The 17,199-nt window shown below is 37.4% G+C and overlaps 1 protein-coding gene across 2 annotated transcripts; it reads right to left on the reverse strand.

Moving 5' to 3' along the window:
- Position 1: 1 nt before the first annotated feature.
- Positions 2–16,429, reverse strand: LOC139953570 (PHD finger protein 21A-like). Of its 2 annotated transcripts, XM_071953025.1 has the most exons (12): positions 16,281–16,429; positions 15,743–15,775; positions 14,881–14,946; positions 10,947–11,015; positions 10,109–10,351; positions 9,562–9,681; positions 8,110–8,244; positions 7,494–7,557; positions 7,191–7,273; positions 5,638–5,784; positions 4,205–4,381; positions 2–3,900 (listed from the first exon to the last, which is right to left on the reverse strand). In XM_071953025.1, exons 1-12 carry the CDS (start codon positions 16,341–16,343, stop codon positions 3,802–3,804), a joined length of 1,299 nt encoding a protein of 432 aa, XP_071809126.1. In that variant the 5' UTR covers positions 16,344–16,429; the 3' UTR covers positions 2–3,801. The 2 variants fall into 2 exon arrangements, with proteins under 2 accessions (XP_071809126.1, XP_071809127.1); XM_071953026.1 differs by lacking the exon at positions 5,638–5,784.
- Between the last annotated feature and the right edge of the window lie 770 nt (positions 16,430–17,199).

Consider the following 17,199-nt stretch of genomic DNA (forward strand, 5'->3'; position numbering starts at 1 on the left):
GTTTGCTCAAAGAAATTTATTTGTTTCTGTGAAAATGGTACACATTTACAAATAACCCTCAGTTGTTGTCTGTAGGTCCTATTGGCAGATTGTCCTTAGCAGATACCGGTTACCAACCAATAATATGCAATATGAAATACATTGACTGGTATCCTGCTAAATGTGCTAAGCAGGTAAACTTAATTATTTCTGCTTGAAATCTCGATGATATATAAAAGTGGAGTCGTGTCTCTACACCTCTTGATATGACCATTGCAACTAAAATGAAACATTTTAAGAACCAATTCCAAGGCTCTGCTTACCGCCCAATTCTGGGCTTACTATCGCCATTCTCCGCGTATGTGCAAGCGCCAAATTTCTGTGTAAGCGTAGAATGCCTACAAATGCGGAGTACACACGTGCACAAAACCGAAACTCCTGCATGCTTCCGCTACACCGAGTCTTTGCTTGGGGCAAGCAGAGCCATGAAAATGGGCCCTGTAGCGATTGCCATGTTCACTCATAACACAAACCATTCTAGGAAAGTACAACATTAGTTTTCAAAGATTTACTTTCAAATCTCTTTAAAAAAAAACTGCAAACTCACAAGTTCTTACATAATCCAACTCTACTTGGGTTGATGAAAAATGAAGCCGCAAAGATTTCTAAAAAAAAAACACAAAAAACTAAACGATTCTTATCAAGCAATTGGTTTTTCACCCCTGCATAAAAAAAACCTAGATTTTCTTCACCACTAACAAAACAACTGAATCTTTCTGTATTTAAGATACTGTGCGTTACATGGAAAAAATCCCAAACCTAACATTGTACTTTCCAACTATCGTATTTACCAATCTCATTTACATTTCTGTGACTTTTTTTTATACAATTGTTTTTTGATATCGACATTATCTACTCAAGTTGTCGGTTCTCAACGAGACAACTTTTTATTATTTATACAATAAATTAAAATAATATCTATAATAACTCTCATCTTACACTACATACAGAAGTAAACATTTATGTAAAAACAACAGAGTAAACTAAAAGGTTTTATTTTGTGTTTTATCCTCTCCAAATTGCAGCAATTTTTCCCCTTTAATTTTATAGTGATGCATCTAAGAGATTCCAAACTGAGTCAAAGATTTGCACTTTTTCATTCTTAGAGGCACTGGACACTATTGGTAATTGTCAAAGACCAGTCTATAGGTGTATCCCAAGATATGCATAAAATAACCAACCTGTGAAAATATGGGCTCAATTGGGTATCGAATTTGCAAGAGAACAATGAAAGAACAAAACACCATTGTTGCGTTTTTGTGTGTGATGCATATTTAAAGTATTTCATTATTTTGGTGAAACATTACCTTTCTCAAAACTTATGTTACTTCAGAGGGAGATGTTTCTCACAGTGTTTATACCATCAACAGCTCTCTGTTGCTCGTTACCAAGTAAGTTTTTATGCTATTATTTATTTTGAGTAATTACCAACAATGTCCAGTGCCTTTAAAGTGTAAGCTACAGATCAAACTGAAGATGATTGTTTCACAATCGAATTACAGTAAATGTGTCGTGTTGTTAAGCGTGGTTAGTTGCAATTCAAGAAAACTAAAGCATTCAAGGAAAACAAAGACTCTCATGAAAATAAAATAGCAAACAAATCGCAAGAAAAATATTTCATAAAAGTAAATTATGAAAGCGAGTTCGAAAAAAAAAGTGAAAACAAATGAAACAAAACTGTAATACAAGTCATTCAGATTAATCCGTTCAAAAACACAAAATATAACAAATATTTTACAAAATCAAGCAGTTAATAAATAGCTGAATCGGACCCAAAATACAAATTCACAAAACAAAACTGAACGGCCAGAAAAATCCTCTGTAAAATGAACTCATATAAAAATCTTCATCAATTAATCAATGAATAAATAAATAACAATAGAATAGATGTTAAATTTGCATCGGGGATAAAGAATATTAATTTTGGTTTTTACCCATACACCGATGTGTGTTAGCACTGTATACTCAGTACTTTCCCGAGTCCTGTGAAAAAATATCACAGGCATGTTACTCGGGTGTATAATAGATGTTAAATTTGCATCGGGGATAAAGAATATTAATTTTACATCTATTATATCATTATCATTAACATCTATTATATCGTTGCGGTACCCGCTGCCAAAACATAGGATTCGAACTGCCTCTAGCTGCTGGGCAACCTCGGTAGTCTAGTTGGTAAGACACTGCTCTAGAATTGCAAGGGTCGTGGGTTCGAATCCCACCCGAGTAACATGCCTGTGATATTTTTTCACAGGACTCGGGAAAGTACTGAGTATACAGTGCTAACACACATCGGTGTATGGGTAAAAACCAAAATTAAAATAACAATAGCAAATATGTGTTGTACTTCCAGCACTATTTGCAAATAAATAAATTGACCGGTTAGCATAAAATCACTAAGCCACAAAAATGTGCTCAGCAAAAAGGGTCAAAATGTACATTTTCATCATCAAAAATTTGGCTAGTAACACTTCTCTGCTAAGCAGAAATTTGTACAATGCATAGCAGCTTTCAGAAACGGACCAGTGCCCTAATAAATAGAGCTGCCTCAGACAATTTTGCTTACCAGTTTTATGCTTAGCAAAAGTTACCAAGATACCAGTGCATGTGACATGGTTTTTTGTCTTGTAATCTTACTCTTGTAAGCTTAATTTTTAAGCTTAGCTACTTCTTGAACACAAGCAGCTCATAAAAGTAACCCATGGCGACAGCATTATAGTTTTACTTAAAACTTTGAATAAAATAACAGTTTGTGAGATGTTTTTATCTTTGTTTTGTTTTTGACAATACTGTTGTCAGCGTATTTATAAGAGGGTCATTTAATCTATATTGCTGAGATTAAAGTTAAAAAATTAACCTTTTTTTGGCTCTTTTTTTTTCCTTTTCGAAAAAACTTCAGATTGCATAGGGATACAGTTTAAAAGCCTTTTTATTTATTTATAAAATACTACAAATCAAATTTGTACAGTTTGGGAAATAATTTTGTATAAGGGCAAAAAATGGCACAGATCTGTTCGTTAACCCATCACTGAATATTCATGTTTGACAACCCATCACTGAATATTCATGAGCAAGTCCCCAAATCCCTGGCAAAGATCTGTTTAACCCATCACTGAATATTCATGAGCAAGTCCTCAAATCCCTGGCAAAGATTTGTTTGTTTACCCATCTATGAATATTCATGAGCAAATCCCTGGCAAATATCTGTTTGTTAACCCATCAATGAATATTTGTTTGATAACACATCACTGAATATTCATAAGCAAGTCCCCAAATCTTTCCAAACTGTCCACTAAGCTGTCACCATTACTTGACAAAACCTGACAAATAGTAAGAGGAGAAAATTTTCCAACAAGTGCATGCTGCAATACAACTGGCTTCTCAAAATACTTATAAATTACCTTTCATCTCACAAGTAAGGCAAAATGGTATGACACCCCTACAAAAAAATAGGGTGCACTGTAAATCTATACCCCCTGCTTGATACAGGAGATACCACTTTTGTAACAAAGGGGCGAGCAAACTTATGGAGGGGGAAAACCGCAGTAAATAGTTTAGAAATTTCAGTCTTATATACATATTTAAACAAAAGTTTTGGCTCTGCCAAAAAATATCCAAGTTTTGACATTACAAACGGGCGTGTTTTCAAGACCAACACTCCAGAATACCTCTCTTAAATAATGGTGGATTCCAATAGTACATATCTATGGTGTATCTATGGGAGAGTCCACTGCAGTACTGGGGGTGATTTATGGCTTATTACTAAACCTGGAAGCGTGAGATAAACCCTTGTAGTTGAACGATGGCCTTTTCTGTTTTACGGAACGAATCCGTCAGGCCATCTCTGGCTTGCATTTGCTTCTGAAAGAAAAACAGAAGAAAAAACACAGGTCAAATAATGTCTCCAAGGTCACAAAGTGATAACATGGACATATATTATAGCTATTAATTTTTTGTTTTTTTTAATTTGTATACACCGATGTGCAAGTACTTTTAGCTTATTACTCGGTTGGATTTCGAACCCACGACCTTTGCAACTCTAGAGCAGTGTCTTACCAACTAGACCACTGAGATTTGCCATTTGGGAAATTACGTTGGTTAAGGGTTGCTTTTATTTGGAGGTAGAATAAATCGTCATTAGTTCTGGTCATTAGTATATACTTACAGCTATTGCATCGTTGAGTTGTCTAGCTTTGCCTTCAAGTTGAATGCGCTCGTTCTGAAGCTCAGACGCCTTCCTCTGGAGTCGTTTTTTCTCCTCTTCCTTGGACATCCGATGTTGGACGTAGGTGTGGACGATGGCTAGAGTTCCTTGCCAATCAGATTGCGGGGATTCTTTTAACTGGAGTGGTCAAGAAGTGACGAGAGGTCAATAACGGGGTCGCAAAATATCAATTTGCTCATTCATTGAAGTATGATTATTAAAATTACTCTTCATCTTAATGGCCTGGAATTTCATCTTTGAGAGGGCAAGCCTCCATGAAATTCCAGGCCTGAACTTATGTCTAGACTCTGATTGAAGTTTTTTTTCTTCCAGTATTTTGAAAAAAAAGTTTCAGTATGTTCTGCTGGAATAGAGTGAATTTAGAATGTGCCTTAAAATGATTTTTAACAAGTTGTCTCGGTATGATAAACAATTTTTAAATATCAATTTGGGTACAAGTGTATGAAGAAGGTATTGGTTTGTAAGTTACGAGCCAAATGCATGTCTAAGATTAATCGGACGCTTAACTGAACCAACCCTTGGGTAGGTTTGTACTCCTCGCCAATCAGCGTGTAATTAAGAATTAAAATTAGTTCTTAAGTCGAGAGAGTCATTTTTATTCCTTTTTTATTTTAAATTGATGTCATGCAAAATGTGTAATCGGTTTTTCACTATCTTCTTGTGATCCAAATGGCCGATCGATCTCAAACATTAACAGGTTTGTGGTTTACATAAAGTGCTTACACTGCCAGCAACAGTTTTGTTAGCAAAAACCAATTCTGTAATGATCCTTTAAACAGGATTACCGAAATTTTCAAAATTCGCTGCAAACAGCGCTTGTTCTGGCTATGCTTGCATGGAGTAGGAACCCACCCATTAGCCTTTTTGAGGTATGATGGACACAATAAAAAGTGCACTGTTTGGTATGGGTGTATACAGACAGATTACCCAAACGACAAAGAGCAAGTTCGCGTGTGCTCCATCAGTACCTAAAAGTTGACTATTTTAACTCTAACCCCGGCTGGTCGACCATTGGTCGACTACTGTGGTTGACCATTTGGAACCAGTCTCAAGCCCATGGTTCCTTCACTGGTCCCAATAGCCTGTTCCATCCTAACATGTGTAAAGCGCAGAGGGAAACCAGTGACACTATAGCAGTAATGCAGGGAGTGTTGACTACCGTGGTACCAATGGTTGACTAGACTTCCAACCGAGTCGCTCAAGTTAGTGCGTCACTGCGCATGTACATTGCTGGTCAATAGTCAGCTAAATGTTGCACACTCGAACTTGCTCATAGCGTTATTATATTGTGTCCACCATATCTAAAAATGGCTTGTAGGATCCCCTTTGCATATGCGTGAATACACCAGTACTGGAATACACATAATGTGTACCTTGCACTGTGGACAACTCCACAACCCCGGGGGTACCGCCAACAGAGGGGGTTCTAGACACCCAAGGTGATACACCAACGGACAGGTGTCGCACATGAGCAACTCCTCTGTGCTTAGACCACACGCTGAGCAATGATCCTTGTGCTTCTGTATAGAGCAGGGGGTTTACATATAGGGACATACACAATCAGAAAGATGTTAAAATAAGAATCATGCAAAGCTTTTAGAGGAGTGGGGGAGGGGTGGGGTAGGGTTGGGATAGGGTTGGGGTAGGGTTGGGGTAGGGTTGGGGTAGGGTTGGGGTAAGGTTGGGGTAGGGTTGGGGTAGGGTTGGGGTAGGGTTGGGGTAGGGTTGGGGTAGGTACAGGGATAAACGGAGGAAGGGTAGGGGAAGTTGAATCATGCAAAGCTTTTGGAGGAGTGGGTAGGTACGGAGTAGGGTTGGGGTAGGGTTGGGGTAGGGTTGGGGTTTACATACAGAGATACACAACTACAGAGATGTTAAAATAAGAATCATGCAAAGTTTTAGAGGGGTGGGGAGGGTGGGGGTTGGGGTAGGATTGGGTAGGTACAAGGTAGGTTAGGGGATGGATGGAGTAGGTTTGGGGTAGGTTTGGGGTAGGGTTAGGGTAGGTACAGGGGTTGGGGTAGGTGCGTGGTAATGGGTGGAAAGGTAAAGGATAGGGATTGGTAATATACCCATCACACTGAACTTGTTCTCACTACGTTCTGAAAAATGTAGTCTGGATGCAAGACGTTGTTATTCACACTGTCACTCAACTATCGCGATCCACCACTTGCTCCCTCCTCGCAGCGCACAATACTATCGACTTGCATCATGACAACAATTTTCAGAATGTAGTGAGAACGAGTTCGGTGATTGGGGTTTAAGGAAGGATTGGGATTGGATAGGGGAGGGGGTTCAATGAGAGGGAATAGCAATGGTCAACAATTAAAAAGGAGTAGGCTAGAAAAGAAACGGACAATGAAGAGGGAATCGCACTTGTTGTTTGGACGTTTTCAAGACAAAGGTAAGGAACTGAGCTGTGTTTAGGGTTTGGTTTCGGGGGCAGGGCAAGGGTCAAATTATGAATAGTTTTTCTAAAGATATCTAAATAGGGAAAATAAAACAGAAGATATTGGCCGTGTTCGAATCAAGCAACTTTGTATGTGGCTTTGACCATTGGCAGCGATAGCGCTACAGAAGCACACTTTTCAGCGATCCAACCACCACATCTTTCAAAGCTATTAATTCGAACACCGCCATAGTCGCTAAGCAGTTTTCATCAGCATTTTCAACTGGTAACCAGTCAGTTGTGAATAACATGCTTAGCTACGTTTGACCGGTTACCAAGGAAAGGGCTGAAGTGTCTTCATTGGTTTAGCAAACCGTGAAATGGTGCTAATGATTAGGTCTCATAATTCAAACGTAGTCCCACATACCTTGCAGGAAATACTGTATGTTACAGCGCCTTGAGCATCATTAAGCGACGGATATGCGCGCTATATAAGAAACCACTACTATTATTTATTACAAGTAAAATGATTCTTACATCAACCTCTTGTTTATTAAGTGCTCCATTCATACTGTTCTCTGCATCATCAATAGAATTATCTGAAGTCTTTTGAAGTTTCCCTGTGGCCGAATAAAATAATCAATAATAGTAAATAATAAAGAAGGTTTTAAATTTATTCATTCAATTCACATTGTATTTCCATACTGTCAAAAACACAGCATTACAAAATGCAACAACAATGTAATAGCGAACTGAGTGTACAATATACAGCTGAATTTTCTCTACAAAACACCTTGTAGGACTTAAGGACAAGAATCGTAAGGGTGAAACGAGTCTTACCTTTTTTCCGTTTCTCTTGTCCGAACCCATTAGCTGCAAGGAACCTTGTTGCCGACTGCCGACTCTGAAAATACAACATAACATTGTTCAGAACTGGAAAGACACCTTTGAGAGGGCAAGGCCATTTCCAATTTGCAAAGAGCATTTCTTTGGAAAATTTTGAAGTCTTAGGCACCAAGGCCAAAACCATGGCCTAGCGGTTAAGAGCACCGGATTCAAGCTCTGGTGTTTCTGATCAGTCGAGTGTGAGTTTGAGTCCCAGGCGTGACACCTGTGTCCTTAAGCAAGAAACATAACCATGATTGCTCCGTAAAGTTGGGGAGGTAGTGCTTTCTGCTCTACCAGCCAGGCTTCTGATGGATATAATACCCAAGCCTACATCCCTTTGGACTGTAAAGGGGGTAACCCTGTTTCAGCCCCAGGAGTAGGTGGCAACGGCCCCTGGAAAAAATAGTTGATTGTTGCCCACAATTTGAAGTGGCCTTCAGGCCATGTGTGTCTGGCGAATTGCATACGAAAAAGATGAAGGGAAAAAAAAGGGGACAAAAAAGATGGGGGAAACAAAAAGAACAGCAATGATCGCAAATGTTTAAAGCGCCCCCTAGTGATGCCTTACCTCCATCTCCTGTCTGTCGTAGTTAGAGAACTGAGGATTCGCCGTGCTTCTCCTCTTTCTCTCGGACCTTTTAGATTTGAGTTGTTCAGCCGTTTTTTGTGTGATTAAACCAAGCGAGGCCATAAACTCAAGTTTCTGTCAAAAAAGAATTGGCAATAAGTTAGAAAAAAATCACAAAATACAGAAGGCTTGCCCTTCCATGCTTTACAGGTTTTCATTTAAATATTACGTGACATTTAGATTGATAATAATATTATTAACTACAATATTTTTACAGCGCTAAATACATAAGTTTCTAAGTTCTAAAATTGCTTAACCTAAACTGTTAATGTGTTACTGTGACATTTAGTTTCTTGTTTGCAAGAAAAACATTTTTATTTTAGAAAAATAAGTTTTAAATTAAATTTAAAAACAAGTAGGCCTATCACTCTAATTCCTAAGCTCAATAACCTGTGATGTTTGAGCTCTAGTTCACTTGCAAGAAAAACAACAAATCTTAAGAAAAACAAGTGAAAAATGAAATTTAAAAGCAAGTATTACTCTAATTTGTAGACTCAACAACCTGTGAAGGGAAAGACAATGAATAAACAATTTCAAAAATCACAGCAAAATATACAGTTAAATAGTAAATCAGGAAACAAATCAATAATAATAATTTATTGATTTGTATTGCGCCCATTCTATAGAATGTACACAAGCGCATCAATAAATAGACAATGATTAAAAAGCTAACTGGTACAAGCAAGGAAATACCACAATCCAAAAAAAATGAAAACATAAGACCGTTACAGGCCTTCACAAACAGTAAAAATGCAAATATAAAGGCAGTAGATATAAAAATGCATTGACATAGAGGCAGTAGATATAAAAATGCATTGACATAGAGGCAGTAGATACAACAGTAAAAATGCATTGACATCAAGACAGTAGATACAACAGTAAAAATGCATTGACATAAAGACAGTAGATACAACAGTGCATTGGTATAAAGACAGTAGATACAACAATAGTAAAATGCATTGGTATAAAGTCAGTAGATAGAACAGTAAAATGCATTGACATAAAGACAGTAGGTACAACAGTAAAAATGCATTGAAATAAAAACAGGCTAGATACAACAGTAAAAATGCAATGACATATTAAAGACAGTAGATTCAAGAGTAAAAATGCATTGACACAAAGACAGTAGATACATCAGTAAAAATGAAATGACATTAAGACAGTAGATACAACAATAAAAATGCAGTGAAATAAAAACAGTAGATACAACAATAAAAATGCAATGATATACTAAAGACAGTAGATTCAAGAGTGAAAATGCATGCGGCCTGCCCTTCAGTCGATAATAACAACAATGAGGACGGAGTTTTGAAGATAAGGGGCAGGCAGGAAAGCATACAAGAAAGGAAACTAAGCCGAGTTTTTAACATTGAGTATAATATTAGAACTAACCTCTTCCTCAGCTGATAATGTCTTTTTATGCGTGTGATGCTTTGAGCTGTTGTGACTCGACAATGTCGTTCTGGGCAATGCTGTTAACTTCTTGTATAGGTTGGTAGGACTACTAGATTCCTGAAAAGAAAGTATAACATTCTTATTATAGATCTTGGGTTCTTCAAACTTGGCTATTAATATTCTCAACAATAACAATAACAAAGAGTTGTGAATATAATGCGCACATATATACCCTGCTGGGTGTGCAAGGCGCAGTAAAAACCATAAACAAAACAGACACAACAAATTTAGTCTGTGACATAAGATAAGTTTTTAGAAGAGATTTGAACTTGTTCTAAGATTAAGTGGTAGAGAGTTCTAGAATATTGATAAATTGCTAGTCTATGGCCAATAAGAGGACTGTATTAGATTATGAATATTCATAAATGTCTAGCCTATGGCCAATAAGTATACAACTGTATTAGATTATGAATATTGATAAATTGCTAGTCTATGGCCAATAAGAAGACTGTATTAGATCATGAATATTCATGAACTTACTAACCTTTGGCAGTGATTGGTTGGGAGGCAGTTTACTCTGTGCAAGTCGACACGCCACATTGGGCACTTTAATAGGTAGTATCGTGGGTTTATTAGTCAAGATGGACATTCTGGTAGGCGTTGTCGGTGATTGGTGCGGATGGTGCTGTGAGGTGACCCTAGGGGGGCCTGGGGGTGTCTTGTTGACCGATGTGATACGATTCGGGATGTTTAGGTTCTGGGACGTTGTGAGGGGCGTGGACGTAACCTGCCAACAAAAGAGGAAGAAATATTCATTCATTTCTTTTACCACACACAAAGAAAAGTGATATAATTTACATTAATAATTAAAGAAAACATAAGTAAAATAGGATTCTGTGCGAGGATGGAGTTCTCCAAGAAGCTTCAGCTTGTTGAGTAGAGACCCCCTCTATGACTAGTACCAATCATTAACTATGAAAATAAAGGTTCAGGCCTGTATGCTTCATTTTTGAAAGGGGCAAGGGCACCAAGGCATTTACTCCTTCGTGGAGGGCACCCTACACGTATGAGAACATTGTAACTCTACTGGAGCATTTCAAGGGCACTTAGGCAATGACCAGGGGGTGTGGAGGCAATTGCCTTTGTTGCCTCTGTGAAGTATCAGGTCTGGAGGCTGATGAACAAGGACTACTGGTCCACTCTGCGCTGTTGGTAAGCATTGATGCGACAATACCCAGAAGGCTTGTTCCAAATAGTCGACTAGCATAGTCCAACTACACAGATTTCAAGCAATGTTAGTCCAACTAATGGTCAACCATAGCCCTTACGCGAACTTGGCCCAGACTGACGTAAAAGGAAAAAAAAGAGGAAAGGAGTTTTACCTGATCATTCTTCCCTGGCATTTCTTTCTGAATCCCAAGTTCTGATCGTAGTTGCTCTACAACTTTCTTCTGTAAGTGCAATAAAAAGAAAAGAGGAAACATTTGTTAATCGACCAAATTCTTTTTTTATACTTTTTTTACAACTTAAACCATCTCAACTTAAATTTATTTATCAATTTCTCTGATAACTTTTGTTTAATGACAGAAAGGAGAAACAAAAAACAAGAAAACGTCTTACAGCGCAGAACTGTTCACATATAAATTTCTACCATCAAGGGCCTCTAGGCAATGACCAGGGGGCATGGAGGCAATCGCCTTCATTGCCTCCGTGAAGTATCAGGCCTGTATTGGATACTGTACATCTTAAGCCCCCTATAATACAATGTATTTAGTTTCCACTCTGACACACTGTATAAACCAGTCTGCCTATCTTTCTTTGTTCTCAAACTCCTTCACTGTACACCACTGACTCAGTGACTGTTCCATGAACAATTGATTTCTATTGTTATGTCCTAACACACAAAACTATGCATGATTGCTAGCCTTTTGTTCATCAAGGTCAATGAAGTAAACAATGCATGATCAGATCTACTGGTCCCCTTATAATGCCATAGCAAGCCATAACTACTGCAAACACTTTTGCATAATAAAAAAGTTTAACCAAAAGCAATACATACTACTGCATGCCTCAAATTAACCCATGACACCCATGGCAATTGCCTTGGTGCCCTGTGCTTTTGCTGTGGTGCCCTTTGCAAAGTTCCAATACAAATTGACATTTTCCTCATAGAAGTACCCCTTACTAGAGGAAAGTCTCTGTGCCCCTACAAGAGCAAAGTTCAAGGCTTGCTCTTGCTTCACTTTGAACAAGAAGGCCCAATAAAATGAGATCCCACAAGTCAAAGGGACCGGACATGGTAATAGACCGATCCACTAAGCACCGCCCCATTGCGTATTGACAAATCACAACACAACGAAGGTCCGACAAATAAGGTCCGACATGCGTGCATGTATCTTGGCGCGCGTGGCAGAGTTGTGCAGAAAGGCATTGGAGAGCCCCACGTGTTCTTGCTCACACGTGCGTCGTGGGCGGAGCCTACTGGATTGGTCTATTGTCAGAAGACCAGTATTCTCACTTGTATCCCAACATATAATGTATCAAATAACAGAGCTGTGAAAATTTTGACTCAATTCTGCAATTGGTCATTGAATTTGCAAGATAATAATAAAAGACAAAAAAACACCCTGGTTGCATATATACAAGGCTTCAGCTGATAGTTTTTTTTACTATTTGAGTGAGAAATTACTTCTTTCTCAAAACTATATTACTTCATCGGGAGCCGTTTCTCACCATGTTTTATACTGTCAACAGCTCTCCATTGCTTGTTACCAAGTAAGTTTTTATGCTAACAATTATGTTGAGTAGTTACCAATAGTGTCCAGTGTCTTTAAACCATAATGCTCTCGTATGTGGTTTTTTTTCGTCTTTTCCGTTTTAATCAGGGACCAATTTCTCATTCAAGTAAGTCAAACACCATGTGTTAGCTCAACACACTAACTGTTGGACTCTATAATTAGTATCCTACTGACCTGTGTTTCTGGCATAATGTCAATTGTGTTGTCAATCACAAGGAGTTTTTTTTACAGGTTAGTCATTTTAACCATGTATCTTCCACCACTTCTAGACAGAGCACTATATCTAGTACAGGCCCGATACTTCATGGAGGTAACGGAGGCGATTGCCTCCATGTCCCCTTTCATTGCCTTGGTGCCCTTCAAATGATCAAGTAGAAATTTACAATTTCCTCATACATAAAGGTTGCCTTCTACCAAGGAGAAATACAACACTTGACTGTAGGTAACAAACCTTTCAATTTTACGACTTTCCAGAAAAATGGTGCGCTACATGTATGTATAAACGCAGTATTAAAGTAGTCCTCAATAACTACTTTAATTCAATACCTTTCTTTTTATCAGGTTCGTTAATTGTATTTAAGCGTCAAAGAGAGGCTGCTTAATCTACCAGCCTGTACTAAAATGAAGTCCGTGTCCTCAACACCATCATTAAACTACAGTTCACTAAACCGAACGTCGTGGACATACGTTGCATCTCAAACAAAAGTCACGACCTTGTGCATAATTCAAACAAAATGGATACTTGCTCGATGCCAATCTTGTAATGTGTACAAGCACCATCAGTACCACAGTGTACACGTACATTATGTCAGGCTTGGCCTTTACAGTTTACACAAGTCCAGCATACATTGTCTATACTAGAAACTGTTGGCTAGTAACAAGTAAAGACCACTTCTGGGGCCAATTTCATAGAGCTGCTTAAGCAAAAAATTTGCTTAAGCACGAAAATAGCTCGCTTATTTTACACATGATACTGGCCAAAATTTCATGCCATACACATTGCTTATGACTAGTATTTAGCTGTTGTTTACTTAGCATAACAATTGAGTGGAGTCTTGGCCGGTAATCTGATTTTACTAAGCAATGAATTTTTTGCTTAAAGGAACACGTTGCCTTGGATCGGACGAGTTGGTCAAAACAAAAGCGTTTGTAACCGTTTTTTATAGAATGCATATGGTTGGAAAGATGTTTTAAAAGTAGAATACAATGATCCACACAAGTTTGCCTCGAAATTGCGTGGTTTTCCTTCTACTGTGCGAACTAACATGGTCGGCCATTTATGGGAGTCAAAATTTTGACCCCCGTAAATGGCCGACGTGTTAGTCGACGAGGTAAAAGGAAAACCACGCAATTTCGAGGCATGTTTGTGTGAATCATTGTATTCTACTTTTACATCTTTCTACCCATATGCATTTTATAAAAAACGGTTACAAACGCTTTTCAAAGACCAACTCGACCGATCCAAGGCAACGTGTTCCTTTAAGCAAATTTTTGTGCAGCTCTATGAAATTGGGCCCTGGACTTGCCCTGTGGACAGCTAAATACAGTCCAACCTTTAGGTCATTGATATAAACACACATTCCTTCTCAGATGCGAATAATAAACTTCAAAATGTGGTTAAATTAAATTTATTTTTAGTTAATTTAAATGAATTCTGTTTAGTTTATCGCCACACTTTCATACTAATATTAAAAGAAAGAGAAATGCAAAACCAAGATAGGACCAATATTAAGAAAAAGTTACCATTGCCCCCCCCCCTGCCCACCACCTCCAAAATAACAAGAACAGAAATATACATTTTTATTCTAAAAATTACTTTTGGTTGACAGTAGACATTCTTGACAAGTCCCCATCTTTCACAACCTTGCTAAAAGTCAAGGTTTACAGAAAAACAAGGTAATTATCATAATTTATTCAGGATTTGTTTTATCCTGCAGAGATCTGTTTGTGCGGTGCATTCTGATCTGTGTACACAAATCATGATATTCTATCTTTATGAACACTGGACATAGAATATAGTCTGCAAGGCTTGGATTTGGGGGAAAATCTACAAGATCGTAGCTCAAAATGTTCAATCATTATACATTCAATATCACATTTATTAGCTTTATCATTTTAAAGGGAAATGTTTGGTAGAGAAAACTTGTAAATTATATTTTTCTTAATACTAATCAACTCATTATAAAACATGTCATCTAAAAATACTTTGACGAGGAAAGTAGAAGAAACTTACAGGTCAGTAGCCTCAGGGGTTGTTATATAAAGTGGGACAATCTGGACCCAAATTTAGCAACTTTCGTCGAAGCACTTTGACTTGAAACAAGGTTTTCGGAATGTATTTTACTTGATGAAGATGTTTGACTTTAAAAGCACCAAGCCTGTGCAACATGGTTTTTATTAAAGATTTTGTTGTTGTTTCATATCAGCATAGAATTGAATGAAAGCTTCTACATGAAACCCAAAAGTAATTTTTGACACATTTACAATAAAATAAAAACATAAATTATTATATACGAACCTGTTTTTCACTCAGTGATGTTATTTTTGCTTGTTGCTCATGTAACTGTTTTTTCACTTCAGTATTCTAAAATAACATTAAAAAAAAAACATAATTTTTTTTTAATGGAATTCAGTATTAATGACCTACGAAAGATAAATACATAAACATCAACATAAAAACTGCATAAAACTGAACATTATTTTTGGCAACGTTTGTTTATTAATCATAAATGTTATGAAAACAGAAAATGTTACGATGGAAATAGTTGTACCAGTTATGTTTTCATGGTTTTGATGGTTTTAATTCAATACAGACAATGTGGTAAAGATAGAAAGTATTTGTTTACAAATCTTATTACAAAAACGTGTAGGCATCACCCACAATCATTTTAAAATAATTATCCGTAAACAAAACCCACAAAACAAACAAACAAACGAACAAAACAAACAAACACAACACAACAAACAAACACCCCAACAAAAAAAAAAAACAGTGAAAAAGACTGCAACTTTTAACTTGTGTGTGACCAAGAACATGACAATACTTGGGAAAAATTATTTTACTATTTATGGTCATAAGTGTGGCCATGGAATTAGCAATCTAAACAATTATCAAGAAATGGAGCAAAACAACTACCAGGTCAAGTAATGACCAATGTGAACAATTTGCATCAGTATACGATAATTTGTATCAAAATTACAAGCCAAAAACAAGTGACAGTCAAAATGTTGAAAAAAAAAAAAGAAAAAAAAACTTACTGTCAAATCAAACAATTATTAACAAATGAATTATCAATCAATACCCAAAAATTACTTATTTTTCTGGACAATTGTTAACAAATCTTGTCAATAAATATTCCATACTTAAGAAATTAACTTACTTGTGGATCATTCTTCATTTTAGCCACCAAAATCTGCATCCAAAAACAAAGAGTAAAATTTATTCATCGAAAAAAAAAAAATCAAAACTTGCATTGGTCATGCAGTAATGCATGGGAATAGACAATGGAACACTTGCGTTTTATGTGACCTACATGTACACACGTCTTGTCACATGAAAAGATCAAATTTAAAATCGCAAATACACCATTTTACCATAAAACTATTCACAAATTAAGCTCCAGGGTTGGGTAAGCATGACTTACTTTCCATACGATGTAAAATAGCAGCTGTAGGTGTCGTTAACACGGATGAAAATACTGGGAGAAAAGTTCGCAAAGATAGAGTTTTGGAATGGTGGTGTACTCCGTACGCGATCATTCATGTAGTGATATCTTTATGCAGTTTACTATGGACATTTAAAACACACAGGGGTACTGCATAGCTCTACTCACTTAACCTTCTCTTTTTTTAATACTCAGAGCAACAACTACTCCTCTACTCTAAAGACCACACACCAAAACCTTCCTTAAAACTCACCTGATGGCATTGAATTTCTCGACGAAGCTGCAACTGCAGTTTTTCTAAGTCTGAGTTCGACATCTTGGTGAAACTTTCGGGCCGGAAACAGGGTTAACCTGCGGCCTTTTTCTTGCTCCCCAAAACCCCAAATTTTACGTTTTACGGTCGAGTCGATCGTATGTACAGTTCACAAAATTGGGTTACTGTACGTACATGCATTAGAGTATGCTGCGGAGTGATATAAACTCAAAATAATCATCAAAACTAGTAATAATTCATGCTTAATTAAAATTACCGAATACACATTTTATTTTTTAATCTAAGATAATTCTACATTTGTCTTTTTGAGTTGTTAAATCTCAAAATAAAGAAAAATGGGTGTTATTTTTTATCTGCTTCAGTGATCCTTTGTGTCTGTGAGAAGGCATTTTACTTCTGCGTCTAAAAAACACATGTGTGGAGTTCCCGGATGTTCATGTAAGTTCGTATGGGACGTAAAAAGAGGGGAGGGTAAAGGGGCGGATCGTCTACCCGGGAAAGGAGGGGTGGTATGGTTAAGTTTAGGCAACTTAACTTATATTGAAATTAAATATTCATAATTAGAATTAAGAACAGGAAGTGTTCTCGCTACCTTGAACTCTCAAATCTGCATCCTCTTCTACTATCGCTTACCAAACATTTTTAGTGGGTTGCAGGGGGGGGGGGGGCACTCAGCTTTCGCTCGTCTAAAACTTTCTAATAGTAGGATGACCGTCTTACTCCCGAATTGCAAATACTCTCATTGATAGGCCCCACGTTTAATCACCCGGCCCATGATTTAAGGATCGAGGAACAATTAAAAACAGTAATTCTGTGTGATGATGATGGTAGAGTAGGCCTAGGCCTAGTGGAGGAGGGGGGGGGGGGGCGAAATTTTACGGCAACGCGCGTCTGGCCC

Source organism: Asterias amurensis, chromosome 22 (genome assembly GCF_032118995.1).
Source record: "Asterias amurensis chromosome 22, ASM3211899v1".
In the NCBI taxonomy this organism is placed as follows: domain Eukaryota; kingdom Metazoa; phylum Echinodermata; class Asteroidea; order Forcipulatida; family Asteriidae; genus Asterias; species Asterias amurensis.

What these genes read in the sequence shown, in the direction of transcription:
- LOC139953570 (XM_071953025.1), bottom strand. Translation starts at nt 16,343, where the DNA reads ATGTCGAACTCAGACTTAGAAAAACTGCAGTTGCAGCTTCGTCGAGAA. An exon ending in TGCCAGGGAAGAATGATCAG is followed by an intron (nt 10,352 to 10,946) that starts GTAAAACTCCTT and finishes TTTTGTTGGCAG; the next exon opens with GTTACGTCCACGCCCCTCAC. An exon ending in ACAAGAGAAACGGAAAAAAG is followed by an intron (nt 7,274 to 7,493) that starts GTAAGACTCGTT and finishes ATTCGGCCACAG; the next exon opens with GGAAACTTCAAAAGACTTCA.